Source organism: Felis catus, chromosome E1 (assembly GCF_018350175.1).
Source record: "Felis catus isolate Fca126 chromosome E1, F.catus_Fca126_mat1.0, whole genome shotgun sequence".
Taxonomy (NCBI): domain Eukaryota; kingdom Metazoa; phylum Chordata; class Mammalia; order Carnivora; family Felidae; genus Felis; species Felis catus.
In genome coordinates, this window is record NC_058381.1 from 1,692,246 (window position 1) to 1,715,104 (window position 22,859).

Sequence of the window (22,859 nt, forward strand, 5' to 3'; positions counted from 1 at the left end):
GCGGTTAAAGGGGCGATGCCCTCCGGACTGTGGGGCCCACCGGGCGCGGACAGGGAACCGAGCTGCGGACGCAGAGAGGCACGCAGGACACCGGCCCTCGGGAGGGTTACGGCGCCGGAGGAGCCGGGCCGGGGACAGGAGGGGGGGTGGGGGCGGGTCCTGGAGGGGACCCAGGCCCCGGACCCGCGCACGTCGCCGCCGTCGGAGGCGCGCCCAGGGGCGGGGCCGCCCGTCGCGCCCCGCCCAGGGGTGGTCCCCGCCCAGGCTCCGCCCCCGGCCGCGCGCGGCGCGCAGGCTCCGCCCCTGACTCCAGTCAGCGACGCCCTCTCTCTCTGCCGCGCGCCCTCCCCGGCGTTCTAGAAAGCCGCCGCGCCGCCGCCACCTCAGGTGCCGGGGCCGAGCGCGGGGGCGGCGCTGTCCTGTCCCTGCCCGGCCGGCCGCCGCCTCAGTCTGGGTGCCGTCTCGGGCCCGGCCCCCCGCCCCCAGGCCTCGGACTGCCCCCCAGGCCGGGCCTCCGCCTCACGCGGTGATGCCCTCAGGCCGGCGGCGCCTCCCCCGCTCCCCGAGCCCGGCGCTACCCCTCGGCCCACCTGCCAGGGTCCCCCCAAACCCACCCCCAACGGTCCCGCCCCCTTCCGCCCTCTGAGGCCTGGGTGGCCCCCTGCGACCCGGCCCACCTGCCAGGGGACCCCGCCCCGGGGCCAGACCCGCCCCCTTACCCCCACCCCCCACCCCCGGGCTCCCCCCCGATCCGCTGTTGAGTACCGTGTGGCTTCCTTGAGCTGCACCCCGCCCAGGAGAGCGACGGCCCCGCTTAGACCCCCCCCCCCCCGCCCTGGGCGCGCCCCTCCCCGCGTTGGCCCCGGACGCCCCGTTCGGACCCCTGCCGGCTCTCCTGCCTCATCACGCAGCCTTGCTCGCTCTGTCTGCGCGGCCCGAGCGGCCGGCAGGTCATCGGCGGCTGCCCCTGATCCTCGGTTCGCCCTCCTTCCCCGTGGACACCCCCAGCTGCGCCAAGCGACCGCTCCGTCCCCACGTGGCGTCCATGAACCCCCTCGTACCCGATTTCCCTGCCTGCCTGCCCCCGCCCAGACCCCCAGACGCCTGTGCCCCATCCGTGGTCTCCCCCTGCCCGCCCTCGTTCCATGTTGCCGTGTGTCCGTCCCACTTAGTCTGCACAGAAGGAATCTCCCCGGTCTTCGGCCGCGCCCGCCTTCCCCGCGCTCACCGCCTGTAGCCCGTACGCGCGTGCGTTCAGCTCCTAGAAACGTCCGGCTCTTAGGAAAAACCCCCGAAGCGCGCTCTCTCTTTCCTTTTCCCGGACCCACGCGGCCCCTTTGCGATCTCTGCATCTTCGGCTGGTCTCGTCCCTGTTGCATGAGTGAGTGATTCATCCTCCGTTTTCCTCCCAGCGCCAATGAGGAGACTCGGTCCAGCCGCCCAGCCCAGGCCAGTGGTGCAGGGAGAGGACGGTGCAGACGACCTCATCCCTTTCGCCAAGTGAGTCCTCCCCACCCGGCGGGGATGGGGTGGAGACGCCTGGCTTCTTCCCGGAGAGTCGATCGCAAAGGAGGCATGGGAGGCTCAATGGCCGGTCTCGGGGGATGAAGGATTTGTGAACTTGTTCGACAAACGGTTTTTTGTTTTTGTTTTTTGATTTTTAAATGTTTATTTTTCAGAGCTAGGGAGAGAGAGACAGACAGACATCGTGAGTGGGGGAGGGGCAGAGAGAGGGAGACCCAGAATCGGAAGCAGGCTCCAGGCTCTGAGCTGTCCGCACAGAGCCCGACGCGGGGCTTGAACTCAGGAACCCTTGAGATCATGACCTGAGCCGAAGTCGGACACTTAACCGACTGAGCCACCCAGGCGCACCCCCCTTTTTTTTTTTTTTAATTTTTTAAGTTTGTTTTTTTTTTTTTTTCTCTTTAAACTCAGCACTGTATTAAGCACCAGGGATTCAGCAGCTAGAAAGATCAGGGGTTTTGATCTGAGGTTCCCGAGCAAGGAGACAGAACGTCTGAACATGAACATAATTTCAATTAGCGATAAGTATCATAAAAAAAATAAAATAGGAAGAGGACATAACAGGAAGTAGAGTGTCTTGGAGACACGAGTTTAGATAGGGTGATTGTGGGAAGGTGAGTTTGAATCGAAATCTGAAAAATGAGAAGCAACCAGGCTGATAATAGCCCCGGGGTTGGGGGGGGGGAGAAGAAGGAATAGTAGGGGTGAGGGGTTGGGGGGGAAGCCACAAGAAAGAAAGAAGTTTGGTATCATCTGCAACCAGGAAGCAGGCCAGTGTCACGGAAACTTAGTGATCAAGGGAAGAGTAGACAGCCAAGTCAGACGGTCAGGCAGAGGCCAGCTCATACAGGACCTCATAGGCCATTGAAAAAGAGGCCTGAGGACAGTAGAAATCACTGGAAGGTTTTAAGCAGGGAAATGACAAGTAGACTTTTTCTAAGTTTATTTTTTATTTAAAATGTTTAATGTTTATTTTTGAGACAGAGTGTGAGCAGGGGAGGGGCAGAGAGGGAGGGAGACGCAGAATCCCACGCAGGCTCCAGGCTCTGAGCTGTCAGCATGGAGCCCGATGCGGGGCTCGAACTCACAGACTAGGAGATCATGACCTGAGCTGAAGTCAGACGCCCAACTGACTGAGCCACCCAGGCGCCCCTATTTATTTCTGAGAGAGAAGAGAATGTGGGGAAGGGGCAGAGAGAGAGAGAGGGAGAGACAGCATCCCAAGCAGGCACCAGCTGTCAGCACAGAGCCCAATGCGGGACTCGATCCCATGACCATGAGATCATGACCTCAGCAGAGATCAAGACTTGGATGCTTAACCAACTGAGCCACCCAGGCACCCCGTCCAACTTTTTTCAAATCCATTTACGTAAGCTCTACACCTAACATGGGGCTTGAACTCATGGCCCTGAGACCAAGAATCGCATGCTCCCCCACCTGAGCCAGCCAGGTGCCCCTCTTTGACTTTTTTATCATGGAAATTTTCAAATAAATACAGAGGTTAGAAAAAACAATCATCATGAGGCCAGTGTACCCTTTTCAGTCTGGTCAGTAATTATAATTACATTGAATATAATTTTATCTATATAACCATCCAGCCTCCTCCTCCTCAGATTATTTTGAAGTAGATCTCAAAGTGTATATTATTTCAGAGGACCACTTTTAAAAGATTACTCACACTGCTCTGGGCAGAATAGATTACTAGGGGATTAGAATGGGGAAGCAGGGAGAGGAGGAGGAGTCCATTGAATAGGCCAGGCAGGGAAAGACGTGCTGGAATATGGTGGTGGAGGTGGAAATGGTGAGGAGTGGTCAAATAGGGTATATTAGATTTTTTATTTTTTCTAATTTAAGTGAAACTTTAAAAAGTAAAAAGCAATTTTAATGTTATATCATTCATTTTTTGCAAGACAGAGAGGGAGACACAAAATCTGAAGCTGGCTACAGGCTCCGAGCTGTCAGCACACAGCCCGACTCAGGGGCTCGAACTCACAGATCGTGAGATCATGACCTGAACCGAAGTCGGGCACCCAATCCACTGAGCCACCCTGGCGCCCCTAAATTTTTTTTAATATTTATTTTGAGAGAGAGAGAGAGAGAGAGCTTATGAGTGGGGTAAGGGCAGAGAGAGAGAAAGAGAGAGAATCCCAAGCAGGCTCCATGCTGTCAGCACAGAACCGGACATGGGGCTTGAACTCACAAACTGCAAGATGGTGAGCTGAGCTGAAATCAGGAGTCGACGCTTAACCAACTGAAGCACCCAGGCACCCTTTAAATTGTTTAGTTTTAAGTAAGTTCCACTACCAACGTGGGACTTGAACTCAAGACCCTGAGATCAAGAGCTCTACTGACTGAGACCGTTTTTATTTATTTGTTTATTTACTTATTTATTTATTTACTTATTTATTTTGAGAGAGAGAGAGTGAGTGAGCACAGTGGAGGAGCAGAGAGAAAGAATCCCAAGCAGGGCTCGAACTCACAAACCATGAGATCATGATCTGAGCTGAAATTGAGTCAGATGCTTAACCAATTGAGCCATTCAGATGCCCCAAATTTAAGTGAAATCTTTTTTCAAAGTAAACAACTATATATATATGTATGTGTGTGTGTATATATATATACATATATATATATATATATATATATATATATATATATATATATATATATATGCGCATACATGAGGCCTGGACAGCCATGTGGCCTCAGGCATATGTATACACATGTATATATAGGAAGGGTATATACATGTATATATATATACACATATTTTTTAAAATTACTTTTTATTGTTTCTTTTAATTTAATTACACATTTGTTACATACACTGTGGTCTTGGCTTCAGGAGTAGAGCCCAGGGATTCTCTCTCACATAGGACACCCAGTGCTCATCCCAACAAGTGCCCTCCTCAATGCCCATCATTCATTTTCCCCACACCCATCAACCGTCGGTTTGTTCTCTGTATTTAAGAGTCTCTTATGGTTTGCCTCCCTCTCTGTTTTTATTTTATTTTTTCCTTCCCTTCCCCTATGTTCACCTGTTGTGTTTCTTAAATTCCACACGAGGGAAATCATGATATCTGTCTTTCTGTGATGGACTTATTTCACGTAGCGTAATACACTCCAGTTCCATCCACGTTGATGCATTAAGATTTTATTTTTAAGTGATCGCTGCACCCAACGTGGGGCTCAAACTCACAACCCCAAGATCAAGAGTCACGTGCTCTTCCGACTGAGCCTGCTGGGCGCCCCAAATCTGGGTGTATCTGTGATGTAGAACTGACACGAATTCCCGATGGACTGGACATGAAAATTGAGGGAAACGGAGGCATACCAGCTTTTGGGCCTTAGCAACTGGGCATTGGGGGTGCCTTTCCGTGAGGTGGGGGGGGGCTCTGGAGGAGAGGTTGAGGGGGTGGTTGAACTTGCAAGTCTGGAGTCCAGGGGAAAAGCCGGGGCTGCAGATACGGATTTGTGAGTCGTTAGCACATTGGTGGTATTTACAGGCATGGGCTGGGCTGAGGTCAGGTAAGGAGGCGTGGAGATGAGGAGATAAGGGCCCAGGCCAAGCCCCAGGACACTGAGAGGAGTCAGCATCCAGTCTGGGGACTCTGGAAGTGCTGAGCACTGGTCACCACCAGCTCTGCACACCCCTGCTTCCTAGAAGATTAGTCTCTCTGAGGTACAGGGACACAAAGCAGGAATGAACGGAGGTTCAGCTCTGCTGGGTCCTTGTGGTGACCAAAGGGAACCTGGCTGTCACATCCCCTGAGTAGCTGGGGCCCTCCTCTTTAACAGCCCAGTGATGGGTTCTCTGGTCGTCTGAGATCTGGGGCTCAAGCAATTGGCAGTCTCTACCCTCGCCCCAGCTCCAGTCTCAAAGCCCTCACCATCTCCGCAGCTAAAATGGGTAAGAGAGCACATGGCCCGAGGGGGGCCGGACAGCCGTGTGGTCTCATGGAAAGACGGGACCACTGAGTCCCAGGAGCGAGCAGGTGCTGTGAGGGATGAGCCAGACCCGAGCCTACCTTGTCCTCAGGTGCTCCAGGGTGGTCAGCCGACCTGCACCACCCCGCCTGCCTTCCCAGAGCCTCACGCTGATGCCCCAGCGGTATGGAGACCTCTTCTGGGAGAGCCTTAGCCAAAGGCCCAGGTGGGTAGAAACAGAGCAAAGGAGCAGGGAAGGGAAGGCCGGACAATTTTAAACTAAGCCCTGTGGCAGTGAGCCCTAGTCTGGGGACAGCTGGCCCACTGGCTGACGGACGCTGGGGCAACTACTGCCAGATAGACAGGTGGTTGGGACGGGCCGTCAGAGAAGCAATACGGATGGGGGTGTCCTCTCTGCACGTAGCTCCCCGCTTGTGCTTTACAGCCCCACCTGGACGGAAGAATGGCACATCCCTCCCTCGCCGGTAGGACAAACTCTGCCCTTTTAAGGCACTTTTGGGTTAAAACCGCACCCACCACCGTCTTATCCTCAGCCCTCCTGGTCACCTCTTCCCTGCTGCCCCCCAACCAGTGCACTGACCACGCACCCTCCTTTCTATGCATCCGTCACCGTGTTTTCCAGATCACACCTGTGTTGTCACGATCTGGGCTCCCCAAGACCTCTGACTCCCTACTTCAGTCCAAGTTCTCCTGAGAGACCCAGTTCTGCCCTCTAGCCCCTGCCCCCACCCCATTCTCTGGCACAGAGAGCCACTGGTTGCTCCCAGCCTGGCCTGTACCCCCTTGAGAGGCTCCCACCCCCTGAGGTGCTTTGCAGAAGAAAGAGAAGGAGGCCACATTTGGCGGGAATGCAGCAGGGACCTGCGGGCATCCCAGCCCAGGTGAGGGCTGTCACTTATCACCTGGAGGATCTAAGGAGGCGACAGAGAATCATCAATGAGTAAGGAGGGACATCTGGGCAGAGTCTGGGGACAGGAGGGTCTGAACTAAGGAAGGGGGTGGGGGCTTTGAAGGAAGTGGCGGCTGTATGGGAAGAAGGCCCGGACTTGGTGCAGAAGGTCCCCCGTGTGGAGGGGAGGAGGGAGCTGAGCACGCAGCCTGAGCCTCGGGAGCTGGACAAGGTGGAAACTGGGTCACCGAGGCAGGAAAGCAGTCCACAGAGCTGGAGGACAGTGGGCAGCCAGAGGCCTCCTCTGAGTCCCTGGACTGAGGGTGCTTCCGCCCAGGGCAGCAGGGACTGGGGGCGGGGGGGGGGGGGGCGGTGCAGAGGGTTGGGAGCGAAGCCATAACACCACTGGGTCCCAGCAGGAAGTATTTCGGGGCAGAAAGGTGAAGCCTGGAGGGGCAGAAAGCTTGGCCTTCAGGCGCCGCGTTCCTAAGCCTCCGGTCCCCACAGACTGAAGAAGCCTCAGTGGGACGTCTCGGGGGCCGCACCTGAGCCCCTGGCACCTGCCACTGCCGGCTGCGGAGTCCCCAGCGCCACCGAGTACCCGGGTCTGGAAGAGGCGAGGGCTACCTATCCACAGGAGGAGGGCCACCCTCTCACCACTGGCAGGACCCAGGTCTGGCCGGAGGAGCTAGGCGGAGTGCTGGAGGGTGACGGGGATGGACGCCCAGGGCCCGTTTGGGTGGCTGAACAGGAGACGCACAAACGCGGGCAGGGAGAGGCGAAGGGGGCGGGGGCGCTAGGACACCTGGAGAGACCTCCTTTCCCGTTCTTCCGTTCCTTTCCTAACTTCTCTCATCCTTACAGCTGCTCTGGTCCCCCTGGAGCCCCCTGGGCCTAGGGGGGGTCTGGTGTCCCCAGACGACTGGGCTCTCTGGCCTCCTACAGCGCTGTCCCAGCGGGCAGGAACCGCCTCCGCTCCCCCTGGGGCATGGAGGTGCAGTCTGCGGAGTAAGGAGGAACCCCCAGGCCCTAGGTGTCCGCGCGCTGCCTGGTGGGGGGAGGGGGCGGGCAGGCTCGCCGGCAGACCTGGAGCTTCCCCCTTGTGACGCCGAGGCCTTTCCCTTCCGCAGCCTCTCCCAGCGACCTCCCCGCGCTCGGCACTGGGCGCTAACAGCCCCCTTGGCCGCCCGTGTCAAGCCATCCCCCAGGGCTCCGCACGGCCTATCGCCCCCACCCCACCCCAACCGCCCGCCCGCGCTGGCTGGCACTGTGTTCTTTGCTCTGCTCGGGTATTAAAAAGCAAGCGCGTTGAGCCCGAAGTGTCTTTCTGCTCGTGGAGCAGTGATGGCGAGGCTGGCGCGCACGGAGGGCTGCGTCACCTCGAGGACCCGGCTAAGATGAAGTCGGGCTGAACCCCCCGAACTCGAAGAGTCCCGCCGAGCCCCGCTCTTCCAGCCCCGGGGCGGCCCGCGCCCCGCTCTCTCGGCCCGGGCTCGGACCGCACTTCCGCCCCCCGGAACCCCAGAAGTCTGCCCCCCAAGTCCGGCCTCCGGACCCCCGCCCCGCTCCCCGCGCCGCCAGGGCTTCCCCGCCTCCCCCCACCACGTCCCCTTAACTGCGAGGCCCCGCCCCGTGCGCAGTGACGTCGGACGCCGCTGTCAGCGGGCGCCGGGGGGGGGGTCGGTGTGGGGGAGAATGGCCGCTGCCGCCGTCACCCGCGGGACCCCGGGAGGTAAGAGCCGGGGCCTCGCGCCCGCCTCTCCGCCCCCGCGCCAGGGGGCGCCGCTCCCGGGCCCGCACGCCGCTCCGCCTGGCTCGCCCCTGCGCCGGCCCCCGTCCTCCTTCCCGCGCCAGGGGGCGCCGCTCCGCGCAGGGCCCCGCGGCGGACCCCGCGCCCCGGCCCCCGCCCCGGCCCCCGCCGCCCCGCGCCCGCCGGGCTCTGTCCCGCGGCGTCCCCGGGGCACCCCTGCGTGAGGGCGGGAGGCGGACCCTCCCACGTCGGGGCTTCTCCGGGGACCCCCGCCCGGGGCCGCTCCGCACCCTGGCAGGCTGCCTGGCCCGGACTGCGCACCTGCGCCCTGGGGCGGAGTCCTTACCCAGACCCGGCTGCCCGGAGCTCTGCCGGCGCGGACCGACCTCCTCCCCTCTCCGCCCCAGACACCTGGCGGAGCCCGCAGCCCCGAGCCCGCGCTGAGAGCATCCTCCTGCTTCCATCTGTGCCCTCGGGAGGGTGGGGGCTCAGGCTGGAGCCCGAGTGGTAGATGGGGTACGGTGGGCCTGGAGGCCGGGGGCAGGCAGAGGCGTTTGGGGAGAGAGCTGGTGGGGGAGGGGTGGGGAGGGCCGTCGGCCTCAGAGTGGAGGATGGGTCGTCCCGAGGGAGGGAACCTGGGGTCTGGGTACCTGGCCCGGATGGATCCTCCCAGGCCCTGACCAACCTGGAGGAGAGGGCGTAGGTTAGGATCAGTCGTCAGATATGCCCTTCCCCTTGCAAATATCAAATCGAGAAGGAACTCAGGGTGTGTCTTGTAAGGCCTAGCTCTCCAGCGGACTTAGATCTCCCGCCCTGCCCCCAGCGTCCAGGCTGTCGTCTGCCAAACCATCCTCCAAGGACCAGGTCCCCGGAGTCCCACCCCCAGGCCCTGACCCCACTGTAGCCCCAGCCTCCACAAGACACCCCCCCCCCTCACACACACACACACACACACACACACTCACTCACTCACTCTGGGGCCTCTGAAGCGCCACCCCTCCAGCCTTCTCCCCTCCCCCACCGCATTTGTCTCTTCCTGATGATTCTGTCGGAGAGGGGGTGTCTCCCCACTCCTGCTGGTTCCTCGCACGAGGTCTGGAGTCTCCCTCTGCTCGGTTCCGCTCTACTCTCCCATCTCAGTCTAGCCCTTTCCCCTCGCCTCTTCGTCTTTCCCGGGTACCGCGACCCAGCTCCGCAGCCCTCTCCCGCCTTATTCTCCTCATCCTGGGTCAATGTGGGCCTTCTGCCTTGACCTTGTTCTCTGCCTTCCCAGCACAGACTCCCCCTCCCCCCGGCCTCTCAGGCCGGGGGTGACCTTGCCCCCTGGAGCCCTCAACATGAATACCAAGGACACCACCGAGGTTGCTGGTGAGTACACAGTCTGTGGTGACCCTTGGTTCTTGGATCCCTGCTCTCCTTGTCCTGGTTCCAGATGCTCCCAGGGCTTTGGATCCGGCCCTTTTGCCCTGGGCCGTCACAGAGGTGTCAGAGGCCGCCCTGACAGAAGCCCTCTCTTCTGCTTCCCTCTAGAGAACAGCCACCACCTGAAGATCTTTCTCCCCAAGAAGCTGCTGGAGTGTCTTCCTCGCTGTCCGCTGCTGCCTCCAGAGCGGCTTCGCTGGAATACAAATGAGGTTCTCCAGGGAGCTTGGGGGGAGGAGGACCTCGCAAGGCCTGGTGGGTTGGAGGAAGGCCAGTGGGGGTCTTCCTGTGTCCGTGCCCCTCATTGCACAGTATTGCTCTGAGCTCTTTGAGGGTCACGGAGGAGGTGTGAAGACCTGTGTCTCGTAGGAGCTTGCTTCTGGGCACGTCCACCTGGGTAAAAATAACAGTTACCACCTACCAAATCTTCCTTACAAACCTAGTACCGTGCTGACCTGTGTTATCTCATCCAGTCCTTGAATGACCCTGTGGGGCAGACACTGTCATCCCTGTGCTGTAGACGAGGCAACTGGTCTACCTTGTGGGGTCTATTTGACCATAGAGCCTCTGCTGTTAATAAAACCGCCACCGGTGTTGGCTCTTTCTGGAGGCACGGCCCTCGTGTTACACCCCTTCTGCACTCCGCACACACAATACGTTGTGCTGTTTGATCATCACTGACTTAATTCATTAAACGAGGATCATCGGCAAGAACGTACGTGGGTGGTGATGTTAAAAGTGTGGGGAAGCTAAGGGCAGCGAGCAGGGCCTTTCGGAGAGGTGGGAAGGGATTTGGCCTATCGGGTGGCTAGGAGATCTAGGCACGTCCGGCCTATAGGATACTGACACGCGGGAGCTGACTGCTCAGGGCACGTTCAGAGGAGAGTCGATGGACCGGCCTGGTAGGAGTGGTAGATGGGATATAGGTAAACGGGGAGAGCAGTGACTTGATTCCTGGTCTGAGAGAACCTTGGAGCCGGGCTGAGGAATCCAGAATTCCTGGCCGTGTCGAGCCATTTAGGTTTCTTGAGTCAGGAGAAGACACGAAGATGGGTTTTAGAAAGAGCGAAGTAACAGGGCAGCATGAAGAGTTGATGATGAAGAGATCAGACTTGACCCCAAGGTCAAGGCCCCCATCGAGAGGAGGGAAGGAGAGGTTAGACTCTCGTCTGAGATGAAGCCCGGGGTTCTCGGGAGGTGGTGGTCCTGGCTGGGAGCAGACGTGGGCGCCAGCCCGCCCTGGCCGCCGGAACTCAGGAGAGAGTGGGGCCGAGGGCCAGGAGTGGGAGGCCAGGCCGAGACTCTGCGGAGGGGACGCCCACCTGAGCGCCCCCTGTCCTACAGGAGATTGCGTCCTATTTGATCACCTTTGAGAAGCATGACGAGTGGCTGTCCTGTGCCCCAAAGACAAGGTGAGGTTCGTGAGGTGGGGAGTGGCAGGGGGTCCCAGATCCTGTTTCCAGAACGCAGGGCCAACCCTTCCCTTCCCAGGCCTCAGAACGGCTCCATTATCCTCTACAACCGCAAGAAGGTGAAGTACCGGAAGGATGGTTACCTCTGGAAGAAGCGCAAGGACGGGAAGACCACCCGCGAGGACCACATGAAGCTGAAAGTCCAGGGCATGGAGGTGAGCCGGGTGCCAGCCATCCGTCCTCGGCCCGGTCCCAGCCGTGCTGGGGCCCGGTGACCTGTGTCCCCCTCCCTCCTGCCACCCTTCCCTTCTCACTCACGTGCCACGGCCCCCTCCCCGACCAGCTCTCTGGGATTAGGCTCCTGGGAGGGCATCAGCGCCCAAGCCCCTCGCTTCTCCTGGATTCCCTCGGGGGCCTGTGTCCTGGAGCCCTGAGCACAAGTCTCGGCGGCTCCTTTGCTGGGCTGTGCTCTCGCCCTGCCTCCCCATCTCCAGACAGCCCCTCCCCCGCCTCCAGTCTGGGCCTTGTCCGGGTGCTAGGACTGGGAAGGCGCATGGGGAGGCCCCCGGGGCAGGGGGCGGGGGGTGGGCTGGGGAAAGAGGAGCTGCTGGAAAGGTTGGGATTCCTGCAAAGGGACTGAACAGAGGAAGAGTCGGGGAGCAGACTAGCCCTCCCCCCACCCCAGCCTGTCTCCTGGCAGTGTCTCTATGGCTGCTACGTTCACTCTTCCATCGTCCCCACATTCCATCGGCGCTGTTACTGGCTGCTCCAGGTGAGGCCGCGGGGCTCAGGGAGCTGGGGGCTGGGAAGAAGGGGGGTAGGGGGTGGAGAAAGTCACACGTCGGGGGGGGGGGGGCGGTGGCGGTGAGGCCGGGGGCACGCGGGAAGAAGGCCAGGACGAGGAAGCCGATCCCCCCATGGACCCCATGGTGCTGTGTGTCTGCCTTGGGCTCCCAGAACCCTGACATCGTGCTTGTGCACTACCTGAACGTCCCAGCCCTGGAGGACTGCGGAAAGGGCTGCAGCCCCATGTTTTGCTCCATCAGCGGCGACCGTCGCGAGTGGCTGAAGTGGCCCCGGGAGGAGCTGCTGGGGCAGCTGAAGCCCATGTGTAAGGCCCGCGGGGGGCTAGGGCGGCACTGCTGGGGGCTGCTGGGGGCGTGCGGACGAGGGCCTCTACACCCAGAAGCCCCGGGAGCCCGGGAGGGTGCTTTTCCGAGGGGCCACCCGGACTCCCGCTGTGTCCTGAGGTCCTGGAACGCGGAGAGAGGGGGCCGAGGGACATTTGGGAGCTGCGTGTCCGAGCTGCTTTGAGGCAGCTGGCCAGAAGCCTCGGAGCGTATCAGGCACTTGGAGAAGCCGGCGGGGCGCTGTGGGGACGGTGTGCGAGCCCCATGGCACCCCCTCCCCGCGCCCCACCCCTACCCCCACAGTTCACGGCATCAAGTGGAGCTGTGGGAACGGCACAGAGGAGTTCTCCGTAGAGCAGCTGGTGCAGCAGATCCTGGACAGCCACCCGACCAAGCCCGCACCCCGAACCCACGCCTGCCTCTGCAGTGGAGGCCTCGGTTAGTGACCCCTGGCCCCGGAGCTCCCCCCCACCAACCCGGCCACGGCCACGCCGCGCCTCCTCTGGCCGAGGGCTCCCCCGGCCTGCCAGGATTTGCATGAGGATTTGCATGTCTTTTGCACGTCCCAGAAAGCCGGGCCAGAGGAGCAGAGGCCTTCCCGGCTGGCTGCACACGGGCTCCTTTCCCCGGAGTTCCAGCAACCCTGGCTCCTTCTCTGTCTCCTACTCTTAGCAACTCTGGGCCACCCCAGCCCGGCAGTTGACACCTAGACGGTACCGCCTCGGTTCTGTTCCTCTTGTCCTGTTTCTGTGCCTTTACGAGTCTCTCTCAGCTACTCTTCTGCGGGCTCCTGCAGTCCTGTTAATTTGGGGAGAAGGGGCACCGCTTCTGCCTCCCAGTGGCCACAGTCGGTATTACATCTCGTACACCCGCAAAGGGCCAGGAAACGCCTGGAGGCTGCCGGTAAGGGAAGGTGGAGAATGAAGTGTCCTTTCCCTTTTCTCCTCCCACCCTTTTCCGCTGCAGGTTCCGGGAGCCTCACCCACAAATGCAGCAGCACGAAACACCGCATCATCTCTCCCAAAGTGGAGCCCCGAGCTTTAACCCTGACCTCTGTCTCCCACCCCCACCCCCCTGAGCCTCCTCCGCTGATCGCCCCTCTTCCCCCAGAGCTCCCCAAGGCACATACTTCCCCTTCTTCTTCCTCCTCCTCTTCCTCCTCTTCCTCAGGCTTTGCGGAACCCCTAGAGATCAGACCTAGCCCACCCACCTCTCGAGGGGCGTCATCCAGAGGAGGCACTGCAATCCTCCTCCTGACGGGACTGGAGCAGCGCACTGGGGGCTTGACGCCCACCAGGCACTTGGCCCCCCAGGCTGACCCCAGGCCTTCCGTGAGCTTGGCTGTGGTTGTAGGATCCGAGCCCCCTGCCCCACCAGCTCCTCCCAGCCCTGCTTTCGACCCCGATCGTTTTCTCAACAGCCCCCAGAGGGGCCAGACATACGGAGGGGGCCAGGGGGTGAGCCCGGACTTCCCCGAGGCAGAGGCCGCCCACACCCCCTGCCCTGCCCTAGAACCCGCTGCTGCCCTGGAGCCCCAGGTGGCTGCTCGGGGTCCCCCTCCACCGCCAGGAGCAGGTGGGAGAAGAGGAAACCGTTTCTTTATTCAAGATGACGGTAGCGGGGAGGAGCTCAAGGCCCAGGGGGCTGCCCCACCCGCACCTTCACCCCCTCCTTCGCCCCCACCTTCACCTGCCCCCTTGGAGCCAGCAGGCAGGGGAGGCAGAGGGGAGGCCTTGTTTGGAGGAGCTGCTGGGGCCAGCGAACTAGAGCCCTTCGGTCTCACGTCATTCCCTGACCTCATGGGAGAGCTCATCAGCGACGAGGCTCCAGGCGCCCCTGCCCCAGCCGCCCCGCTCTCTCCTGCTCTTAGCAGCATCACGGACTTCTCCCCAGAGTGGTCCTACCCGGAGGTGAGCCTCAGGCCTCGCTCCCCTATTTTTCCTACCCACGCCGCCACTTGGTTTCCCTTGGTTTGTGTGACCGCTCACTTGTCCCACCCTATTTTCGCTGTCTCCCTAGTTAGCCCTCCCTCCTGCCTTCCCCCCTCTGCGGGCCAGGTGGCGTGGTGTGGGTCCCCCAGGTGCCTGGGGAACTTTGTCTTCTCGGTGACTGTGTCACAGGCAGGGCACTAGGGCGGCCCGGCCTGGAGAGAACATGACGGGGTGTGATGGCAGAGTCTGCCTTCAGCAGTGGAGAAGTCCCGGTCACTCTCAGCTGCCCCACAGAGGGGAAGGACCGTGGGAGCCTCAGGCAAGGGAAGCAGTGGGTTCTCCGATCTGGGCAGGAGCGTCGGGAGGAGGGACAGGCTAGCTGACCTCGCCCCGCTGCAGCCCGCCCAGTCCGTGTACCCGGAATCTAGCACAGGGCCCCGCCCTGCAGCACTAGTGCCCTCGATGAATGGGTGCACGAGTGAGCACCCCACAGGGTTCCGGTCACACGGCGCCCGGCCTTCTCTCTGCAGGGTGGGGTCAAGGTGCTCATCACAGGTCCCTGGACTGAGGCCGCCGAGCATTACTCCTGTGTCTTTGATCACATCGCGGTGCCAGGCTCACTCGTCCAGCCTGGCGTCTTGCGCTGCTACTGTCCTGGTATGGGGACCAGGGATGGCACGGGGACTGGGGACGGCAGGATAGCACCTGGGCGGTTAGCTTCCAGGAAGTGCTGGGAACGACCCTGTCGGATCTTGAGCCTGAGTCCTGTGTCCCCGCAATGGGCAGATGTTCCCCAGGCTCATGTGTCAGAAGGTCTAGGCTCTGGTCTGAGGAATCTAGTCCTCGGCTCACTGGTGGCCTCGGACAGGTCCGCTCCTTTCTTGGGTCCGTGGCCGCCCCTCCTTTGGGGGCAGGCATTTGCCCTGACGGGTCTCCAGTGTCCATCCAGGCCCTCTGGCTTGGTTAGAGTCAGTCTCTGGTTCCAATCCAGGGAGCATGAGAAGGGAGACACGTTGGTCTCCTCCAACCTGTCCTGGACCGAAGGACATTGCCTTCTAGATCTGGGCTGTCCGGTATGGTAGCCATCAGCCACATGTGCCTGAGATTAATTAAAATGAAATAAAATATAAAATTCGGCTCCTGCCTCTCACGAACCACATTTTGAGTGTTCAGTAGCCACACGTGGCTTAGCGCTCCCCCACTGGGCGGTACAGACACAGAACCTCTCCACCGAGGTGGTCCGTCTGCCACCACCTTGCCTCCTTACCGTGCACCCAACAGTCAGCGTTACTGGGACCTCAAGGGCCACCAGAGTGACAGGATGACAGGTTTGCCGTCGGTGAATGTGTTCCCCCACCCCCACCCCGCAACAGCCTGGTTCAGCGTTGCATGGAAGGAAAAGAGAGATCAGAGAAGCTGGGATCAGGGGTGGTTTTGGCCTCTAGTCTTGGGACCCCGGCCTGGTGGCGTCGTTCTCGAGGCCACAGATGCGGAGAGCCTGGGACACAGCTCTCACTAGACACTGCTGGTGAGCAGTTACATCTTTTCCGCCAGCCTCATCATGGGCTCACGACCTCTGGACTCTGACCTTGGGGGATCAAACTTCTTTGTAAGCGTAGGTGTCTCCTGACCCTCAGCTTCCAGGCCTTGGTGCTGAATAAGAAGCATCTTCCCTGCAGAGTCTGCAGTCCCAGGTGTCTCTGGCCCATAGGAGGTTTTAAATTCCTGAATGAACAGAGTGGAGTCCCTTCCCCATCAGGACCAAGGCCACTTAAGCAAGGGTGGAGGGGAGCCGGCTATGAAATGATCATGTGTGGCCTTCACGTGGGGGCCAGAGAAGGAACCAGGGAGAGAGCCCATCTTGCTGACCCTGCCCTCCCCAGCCCATGAGGTGGGGCTGGTGTCTTTGCAGGTGGCGGGGCGGGAGGGGCCCCTTTCCGCCTCTGTGCTCTTTGAGTATCGAGCCCGCCGATTCCTGTCACTGCCTAGTACTCAGCTTGACTGGTTGTCTCTGGACGGTGAGTACTTAGCCCTCCGACCCCTTGGCAGGCCCCACAGCCTTTGAGGACATGCTCCAAACCCCTCAGGACTCCGGTGGCCACCGCCCAGCCCCCAGTTTACCCCCCTTTTCCCAACCCCTGCTTCATTGGTCATCTCTAAATGCAGCAGCCATTGCCCCCCCCCCCTCCAATCTCCTCTTCTCCGGAAACCTCGGAGCCGTCTCTGTCCCAGCTCTTGGCCTGTCCTCTGTCCCAAAGATGGGCTCTAGGCAGGCGAGGCCAAGAGGCGGGAGCAGGGACAGGGTGTGGGGCAGTGCATGTGGGGTGTCCACAAGCATATGTATGTACCTATATGTGTATTTAATTTCCTCCCTGAATTTTCTCTCTAGTTATGAAGATAGGTGGTTGCTGTAAGAAAGTTAGGAATAACAGAAAAGCATGCGGTAGAAAATGAAAATTGCTTGTAATGTTACCACTTGGTGACATTCGCCTTTAATGTACTTTCTTGCACGGACAGAAGCGCACATGCTCACGCATGTGTGTATCAAGTCTAGACCCACGTGTGTTCCTTATGGGTTATCCCTCCTGTGGCTTCCAGCTGTTTCCCTGTGGCACCTGCTTCTCCTGGTCCTGCAGGTGCCCCTCTCCCCCCACCCGGACTTCCTTCCCTCAGCGCCCTTGCCCCCCAGCCCCCATCTGCCTCACTCTTGGGGGCGGTCCCCCCACAGCCTGGCCTGCTCATGCGTTCCGCCGTGGCTGTTCCAGGCCTATGTGTTCCTGGCTCTCCTGTGGGGCTCCACCCTCCCCCTGCTCCTTGGACTAGTGTCCTGACTTGCCCCTCTTCTTCCCTTCCTCTTGCTTGTTCGGGGCACCCCTCCGCTCTCCCGCCCTTCCTCTCCTCTCCTCCACCCGGTTTACCCTCCTGCCCCCTCCCTTGTCTTTCTGTTCATTCTCCACTCCCCACCCCCATCACCTCTTCCTTAGTCCCCCTTCTGTCCTGGCATCTCAAGTGGGACCTCCTCAACCTCCACCGTGTCTCTGTGCGTGTTTTCCCACGGCCCCGATCCCCTCCCGCCTCCCCTCCTTGTCCTTGTGTGATCTCAGGAGGGGACAGATATAGCTTGGGGTGTGTGCGCGCGCGTGTGTGTGCTTTGTGCACAGGGTGGGGGAGGAAGAGGAGGAATGGACGTGGCCGTCCGTCTCTGTCACCTTCCAGCCCTGCCACCCTCTTTGTGGACAGCTGCCGGGGGACTGGGAGGAGGGGGTGGTGCTTTTTAAATCACAGCCCTTGAGCTCTCTGGGCAGTGGATAAGAGAGAAGAGGGGCCCGGTGTCCTTCAGCCCCAGCATGGGGGACAGAGGTAGCATCTGGGGCAAGGAGAGCTGACGGAATAGTGCGTCTAGAAGGCTGGGGGTGTGTGTGAGTGAGATCTGGGCCGGCTTGGGGCCGCAGGCTGTTTGGGAGCTCCCACCATGTCTGTGTCTCAAAGGACACAGTTCTGGTCCCCGGTCAGTGGGTAGTGTTGAAAGCCCCAGTTTAAGGCCTGCGTCCTGATGGACCGTATTTGGGGCGGGGAGGGTGGGGCAGAGGGGCCGTTGTTCTGGGGGAGAGGAAAGAACGTGAGTCTGCCTCTTCACCCCCAGAGCCTGGGACAGGCCCAGCTGTGTTCGGGGCATCACCCGGACCCTACCCACCGCTCAGCCTCCTCCCGTACCTCTTGCCCCTCAGACAACCAGTTCCGGATGTCCATCCTGGAGCGGCTGGAGCAGATGGAGAAACGGATGGCCGACCTGGCAGCAGCCGGGCAGGCTCCCTGCCGCAGTCCTGCCGTGCCTCCGATTCAGGTACCTGTGTGAGGAGGGAGCTCGGGAGGGTCTTCCCGGAGGAGATGGCTCTCGTGTGTGGCTCTCCCGTCCCCGGCTTCCTCCTCCCTGACGTCACCCCACTCCGGCTCCACCGCGGGGCGGGAGTGGCTATTCTGGGCACCCTCTTGGCACGATGGGCTTCAGACTATTTCTGATCTGAAGAGGGTGGGGGGAGGGGGCCAGGAGAGCAGGGGCCCAAGTCTCCGAGGAAGCAGACGGGGAGAGGACTCTGGGCTCCGAGAGGGAGAAGCCGTCTGCGGGGGAGGAAGCTAACTGGGGGTGGGGGACACCCAGGACCCCAAACCAGGGACACGGATGGCCCAGAGAGCTCTGGGTGGCAGGAAAGCTGGTGCGGGAGGTGTGGGGAGGGCAGGACAGGAAGCGGAGAGGACAGGGGTGGGGTGGCCAGGGCCATCCTGAGCCAGGGGACCAGACGCTCGGGTCCCTGCACAAGGGTATCTGTACTGCAGGACGAAGGCCAGGGACCTGGGTTCGAGGCCCGTGTGGTGGTTTTGGTAGAGAGCATGATCCCTCGCTCCACCTGGAGGGGTCCTGAACGTCTGGCCCACGGAAGCCCCTTCCGGGGCATGAGCCTCCTGCACCTGGCTGCCGCCCAGGGCTACGCCCGCCTCATCGAGACCCTGAGCCAGTGGCGGTGAGCAGGGCAGCGGGCAGGGGGACTGGGGCAGAAGTACCAGGGGACGGAGGAGGGACCAGAGGACCCGGAGCCCCACCAAGAGGGAAGGATCTGCACTCGTGACAGACTCTCAGCCCCTCACATTATGCATCTCTGACCATCTTGCTGCACCGACCTCGGTGCTTCTGGACAGCCTGCCCTCCTCCCCCGTTCCTTTGCCCGCTTTTACCGACTGGGCTCGTGTCCCTGTCCCAAACCCTCCAGGAGCGTGGGGACAGGGAGCCTGGACTTAGAGCAAGAGGCTGACCCGCTCAACGTGGACCACTTCTCTTGCACCCCTCTGGTGAGCGTGCGTGGGGCGGCGCGGGCCAGGCGCGTGGCCGTGGGAAAGTGTCGAGGGACGCAGGGAAGGAGCCGGTGGAGCTGGGAACTGAAGACCCGGCCTGGGGAGGAAGGGCCCCGGGCCTCATGTCCACGCTCTCCACCCTCAGATGTGGGCCTGTGCCCTGGGACACCTGGAAGCCGCCGTGCTCCTCTTCCGCTGGAACAGACAGGCGCTGAGCATTCCCGACTCACTGGGCCGGCTGCCCCTGTCCGTGGCACAGTCCCGGGGCCACGTGCGCCTCGCCCGCTGCCTGGAAGAGCTGCAGAGACAGGAAGCTTCGCTGGAGCCCCCACTTGCCCTGTCGCCCCCCTCCTCCAGCCCAGACACTGGTGAGGGTCGCCCCCGATCTAAGAGGCTGTGGGTGGGAGAGCGAGAGGAGGAGCAGGGAAGAGGAGAGGGGGGTGGGAAGAACAATCTGGGAGGGGTCATGGAGCTCCTGCTGCCCTTGCCTCTCCCCTGTCCTTGCAGGGCTGAGCGGGGTCTCGTCGCCCTCAGAGCTGTCGGATGGCACATTCTCTGTCACATCAGCTTATTCCAGCGCCCCGGACGGTAGTCCTCCCCCCGCTCCTCTGCCGGCCTCAGAGATTCCGATGGAAGAGACTGTTCCAGGCCAACTCTCCACTGGGGCCCCTGAGGCCCCCCTATTCCTCATGGACTGTGAAACCACCAACTCCCAAAGGCCAGCACCCTCACCGCCTCCTCTCCCACCAACCACCGAAGGGGGGACTGCTCCTGAGGAAGCAGACGGCCCACTGGCCGTGGACGTGATCCCGGTACACTGCTCGTGCTCGTGCTCACGGACGGTAAAGGCTAGAAATGGCACGGGGTGGGGGTTGGGGGGGCGGCAAGACTGAGCAGACGCTGATCATCCCATGAAGCAGAACCTGAGTCTGGCTTCAGTTTGGGAGGAAAGGGCCGTTCACCTTTATTTTGGGACGGGCAAAGCAACCCTCTGCTTAACTCCCGTCAGACCTTGTGACTCAGAAGTCATGAGGTGTCAGAGATCAAAAATTCTAGAGAACAGCCTCAGCTGGAGCTGGGCTGAGAGGTTACCTGCTGGTCCGTGCAGAGATGAGGTTTTGGGGGAAGCAGCCTGACGGAGGGAAGCGGGTGCCGTGTGGAGCAGAGGCTGACAAGCTGGCGCGTCTGGCAGAGATCTGGGGTGGGGACGAGGCTTGCACGGGACAAAAGTGAAGCAAGTCTTGAGACGGGAGTGAACAGAGGAAAGAATCTTCGAACCTAGCAGCGCACTTCTCTGCTAAGACCTGGGGAGGTACCCATCTTGGAGAGGCCAACGGACTAACTGGGTATCTAGTACTAGAAGCACAAAACGCTTAACGTCGGCAACGCGCCGGCTTCACAGCTAGAGCCATCTGGCAGGGTGTCCGGTAGGTGGCAGGCACCGAGCTCAGGGGGCTGGGGGCTGCAGGCACGGCCGAGCCCGTGGGGAGCACACGTTGGTCAGCTGGCATGAGGCCGGGGCCCAGCGGGCAGTTGGCCTGGAAGGACAGGTCCTTCATTTGTTCCACTCCTGCAACGCTGTTCGGAGGAGGTCCATCCCGTCCCGTTTTCCACGCCGTCTCAACACAGGGCCATAAACTCAAGTGGGAGCCTGGCAGCCATATGTAAATAGTGGCCGAGAAGGACTGGGGAGCAGGGACAGCCATCCCCGAGGCCTGTCTGGTGGTGAGGGGAATGACAAGACAGCAAGTGGACGATGGTGACGGCCTTGGCGGGGCAGGAATGTCTGGCGGCTGGGACTGCTCCCGACTCACCGAGCGTCTCCTCTGTGCAGGTGGACATGATCTCACTGGCCAAGCAGATCATTGAAGCCACACCGGAGCGGATTAAACGAGAGGACTTCACGGGGCTGCCCGAGGCTGGAGCACCAATGAGGGAGCGGACAGGGGCCCTGGGGCTCAGCGAGACCATGTCCTGGCTGGCCAGCTACCTGGAGAACGTGGACCATTTCCCCAGCTCAGCCCCGCCCAGGTGACCAGCTCAGGACAGCATGTCCAGATTCGTCAGGGCAAGCAGGGAGCGGGGAGGTCCTTCCCTGGAGCCAGTGCTCCGTTCTGGCCCGGGGCCCCAGCCCCCGAGGAAGAGACTGGTACCGGCTGAGGGGCTCTCAAGTCCCCCTCCGGGCTCTGTGGCTGGACACGCTTCACGGTGGGCCCCAGGACACCCCCTCTCCCTGTCCCTGCAGCGAACTGCCCTTCGAGCGTGGTCGCCTGGCCGTCCCTCCCGCCCCTTCCTGGGCAGAGTTTCTGTCCGCTTCTGCCAGCGGCAAGATGGAGAGCGACTTTGCCCTGCTAACGCTGTCGGATCACGAGCAGCGGGAGCTGTACGAGGCGGCTCGAGTCATCCAGACGGCCTTCCGGAAGTACAAGGTCAGAGGCCGGGGGTCCCGCGAGATGAATCACAGCAGCCCCAGGTCAGGGGACGCGGTGGGCTCCAGGCTGGAAGTCTGAGGCTTGGTTCTCGCAGGGCCGGAGGCTGAAGGAGCAGCAGGAGGTGGCGGCTGCAGTGATCCAGCGCTGCTACCGGAAGTACAAGCAGGTGAGCCCTTTCTCCCCTGAAAGCACGCCCCACCCCTGAGCGCCCAGAGCGCCGCGGGAGCCCTAACCCCCTTCTCTCTCCACAAGCTGACCTGGATCGCGCTCAAGGTATTAGGCATGAGGTCTGGGTGTGCGCTTGTCCCTGACGAGCCGGCCTCTCCACCAGCGTGTGGATTAGAGACCGGACCCCGCCGAACTTGGGGGCGAACCTCAGGGTGCTGGGGCTCTGTCCCTCCATTTCACCCCCTGTCCCCGCTCCCCGTCCCTGCAGTTTGCGCTGTACAAGAAGATGACCCAGGCGGCCATCCTGATCCAGAGCAAGTTCCGGAGCTACTATGAGCAGAAGCGGTTTCAGCAGAGCCGCCGGGCGGCCGTGCTCATCCAGCAGCACTACCGCTCCTACCGCCGCCGGCCCGCAGGCAGCCTGCCCGCCCGCACCAGGTACGGCCCGCGGACCCCCTCCCCGCCTTCCCCTGCCTCCCCTGCCAGGGTCCAGGGGCTGGGGGCGGGGGCGCCGGCGGGCCACGTCTGCTCATCGCTCCTTTCTTCCAGCAGGGGCTCCTTTCTCACCAAGAAGCAGGACCAGGCAGCCCGGAAGATCATGAGATTCCTGCGGCGCTGCCGGCACAGGTACCCGCGTCCCGGGCCGCTCCCCGCGCGGCCACCTCCACCGCCCCCCGTCCCGTTCCCATCGGCCGGCATCCTGACCCACTCCCCATCTCCCCGCAGGATGAGGGAACTGAAGCAGAACCAGGAGCTGGAAGGGCTCCCCCAGCCCGGACTGGCCACCTGACCGCCGCGCCGCCTTCCTCACCGCCCCGGGGGCCGCTTCTGGCAGTCTTAACCGAGGCCGGGCCCTCGGCGGGAGGGGAGCCCCCGTCGGCCGCTGTCCCGCTAAGCGGCGGCCGGAACCCTCCCGGGGTCCCCGCCCCGCCCCGCTGGGGCGCGCCCCGTCTCTCGGCATCCCCACCCCCCCCCCGGGCCCGCGCCCCACCTCCCCGCATCTTCAGCCGCGACCTCCGGAGCCCCGCCTGCCCCTGCTCCACGTTTCCCCGCTGCCTGCACCCGCCCCGGCCCCCTCCCGACTTGCCTTATTTATTTGTTGGACGCGTCTCTGAATGTATCCGCCTCGGTCCCGCCCCCGCCGCGCGCCCCCGCCCGACTCCGCATGCCGGCGCGCGTCCCCGTCCCGGGCCGCCCCGCCCCCGAGGGGAGGGGCCTGTACATACTGTAACATACAGAGCAGAGTGAAGAGTCTATTTACGGCGCCGCCGGGAGGGCGGCGCGGCGGGGGCCCCCGGCCGGCTCCACGAGCACTTTCTACTTGTGCATGGGCTTGGTTTCTACGAGTTACCATTAAACATCGCTGCACCAGCCAGCCTCCCGCCTCTGTCTGCGCCGCGCGGGC

The 22,859-nt window shown here is 61.6% G+C and overlaps 2 protein-coding genes and 1 long non-coding RNA gene across 18 annotated transcripts; 2 read left to right on the top strand and 1 right to left on the bottom strand.

The window, feature by feature from the left end:
- The first annotated feature begins 840 nt into the window (after nt 1–840).
- Nucleotides 841–7,388, top strand: INCA1 (inhibitor of CDK, cyclin A1 interacting protein 1). Its single transcript, XM_023244560.2, is given in 7 exon segments — nt 841–1,500; nt 5,564–5,677; nt 5,897–5,936; nt 6,219–6,412; nt 6,869–7,034; nt 7,226–7,258; nt 7,260–7,388. Coding segments are annotated over 7 exon segments (744 nt in total). The 5' UTR covers nt 841–1,417; the 3' UTR covers nt 7,374–7,388.
- A 605-nt stretch (nt 7,389–7,993) lies between these two features.
- On the top strand, nt 7,994–22,825 carry CAMTA2 (calmodulin binding transcription activator 2). Of its 13 annotated transcripts, none has more exons than XM_045045215.1 (23): nt 7,994–8,093; nt 9,385–9,479; nt 9,642–9,745; nt 10,878–10,945; nt 11,025–11,160; nt 11,631–11,717; nt 11,903–12,056; nt 12,379–12,513; nt 13,042–13,985; nt 14,537–14,663; nt 15,890–16,024; nt 17,735–17,850; nt 18,342–18,526; nt 18,773–18,851; nt 19,000–19,222; nt 19,362–19,696; nt 20,689–20,885; nt 21,100–21,283; nt 21,381–21,452; nt 21,539–21,559; nt 21,723–21,892; nt 22,004–22,081; nt 22,181–22,825. In XM_045045215.1, the coding sequence occupies exons 2-23, from the start codon at nt 9,449–9,451 to the stop codon at nt 22,242–22,244; spliced, it is 3,645 nt and encodes a 1,214-aa protein (XP_044901150.1). In that variant the 5' UTR covers nt 7,994–8,093; nt 9,385–9,448; the 3' UTR covers nt 22,245–22,825. The 13 variants fall into 13 exon arrangements, with proteins under 13 accessions (XP_044901150.1, XP_044901144.1, XP_044901145.1 ...); XM_045045209.1 differs by having other exon boundaries at nt 8,032–8,093; nt 9,390–9,479; XM_045045210.1 differs by having other exon boundaries at nt 8,032–8,093; nt 9,390–9,479; nt 22,007–22,081.
- LOC123382092 lies at nt 13,657–22,818 on the bottom strand. Of its 4 annotated transcripts, none has more exons than XR_006589912.1 (4): nt 22,681–22,818; nt 19,947–21,430; nt 15,595–19,152; nt 13,657–15,105 (listed from the first exon to the last, which is right to left on the bottom strand). It is a non-coding gene; the product is annotated as an uncharacterized LOC123382092 (long non-coding RNA). The 4 variants fall into 4 exon arrangements; XR_006589911.1 differs by having other exon boundaries at nt 19,947–21,433; nt 22,681–22,814; XR_006589910.1 differs by lacking the exon at nt 22,681–22,818 and adding an exon at nt 22,446–22,542.
- Nucleotides 22,826–22,859: the final 34 nt, after the last annotated feature.

Excerpts from the sequence above, each read along its gene's own strand:
- CAMTA2 (XM_045045209.1), top strand. The coding sequence starts at position 8,057 with ATGGCCGCTGCCGCCGTCACCCGCGGGACCCCGGGAG. Across the intron at positions 11,161-11,630 it reads TGAAAGTCCAGGGCATGGAG|CCTGTCTCCTGGCAGTGTCT; the intron begins GTGAGCCGGGTG and ends CCCCCACCCCAG. Across the intron at positions 13,986-14,536 it reads CAGAGTGGTCCTACCCGGAG|GGTGGGGTCAAGGTGCTCAT; the intron begins GTGAGCCTCAGG and ends TTCTCTCTGCAG.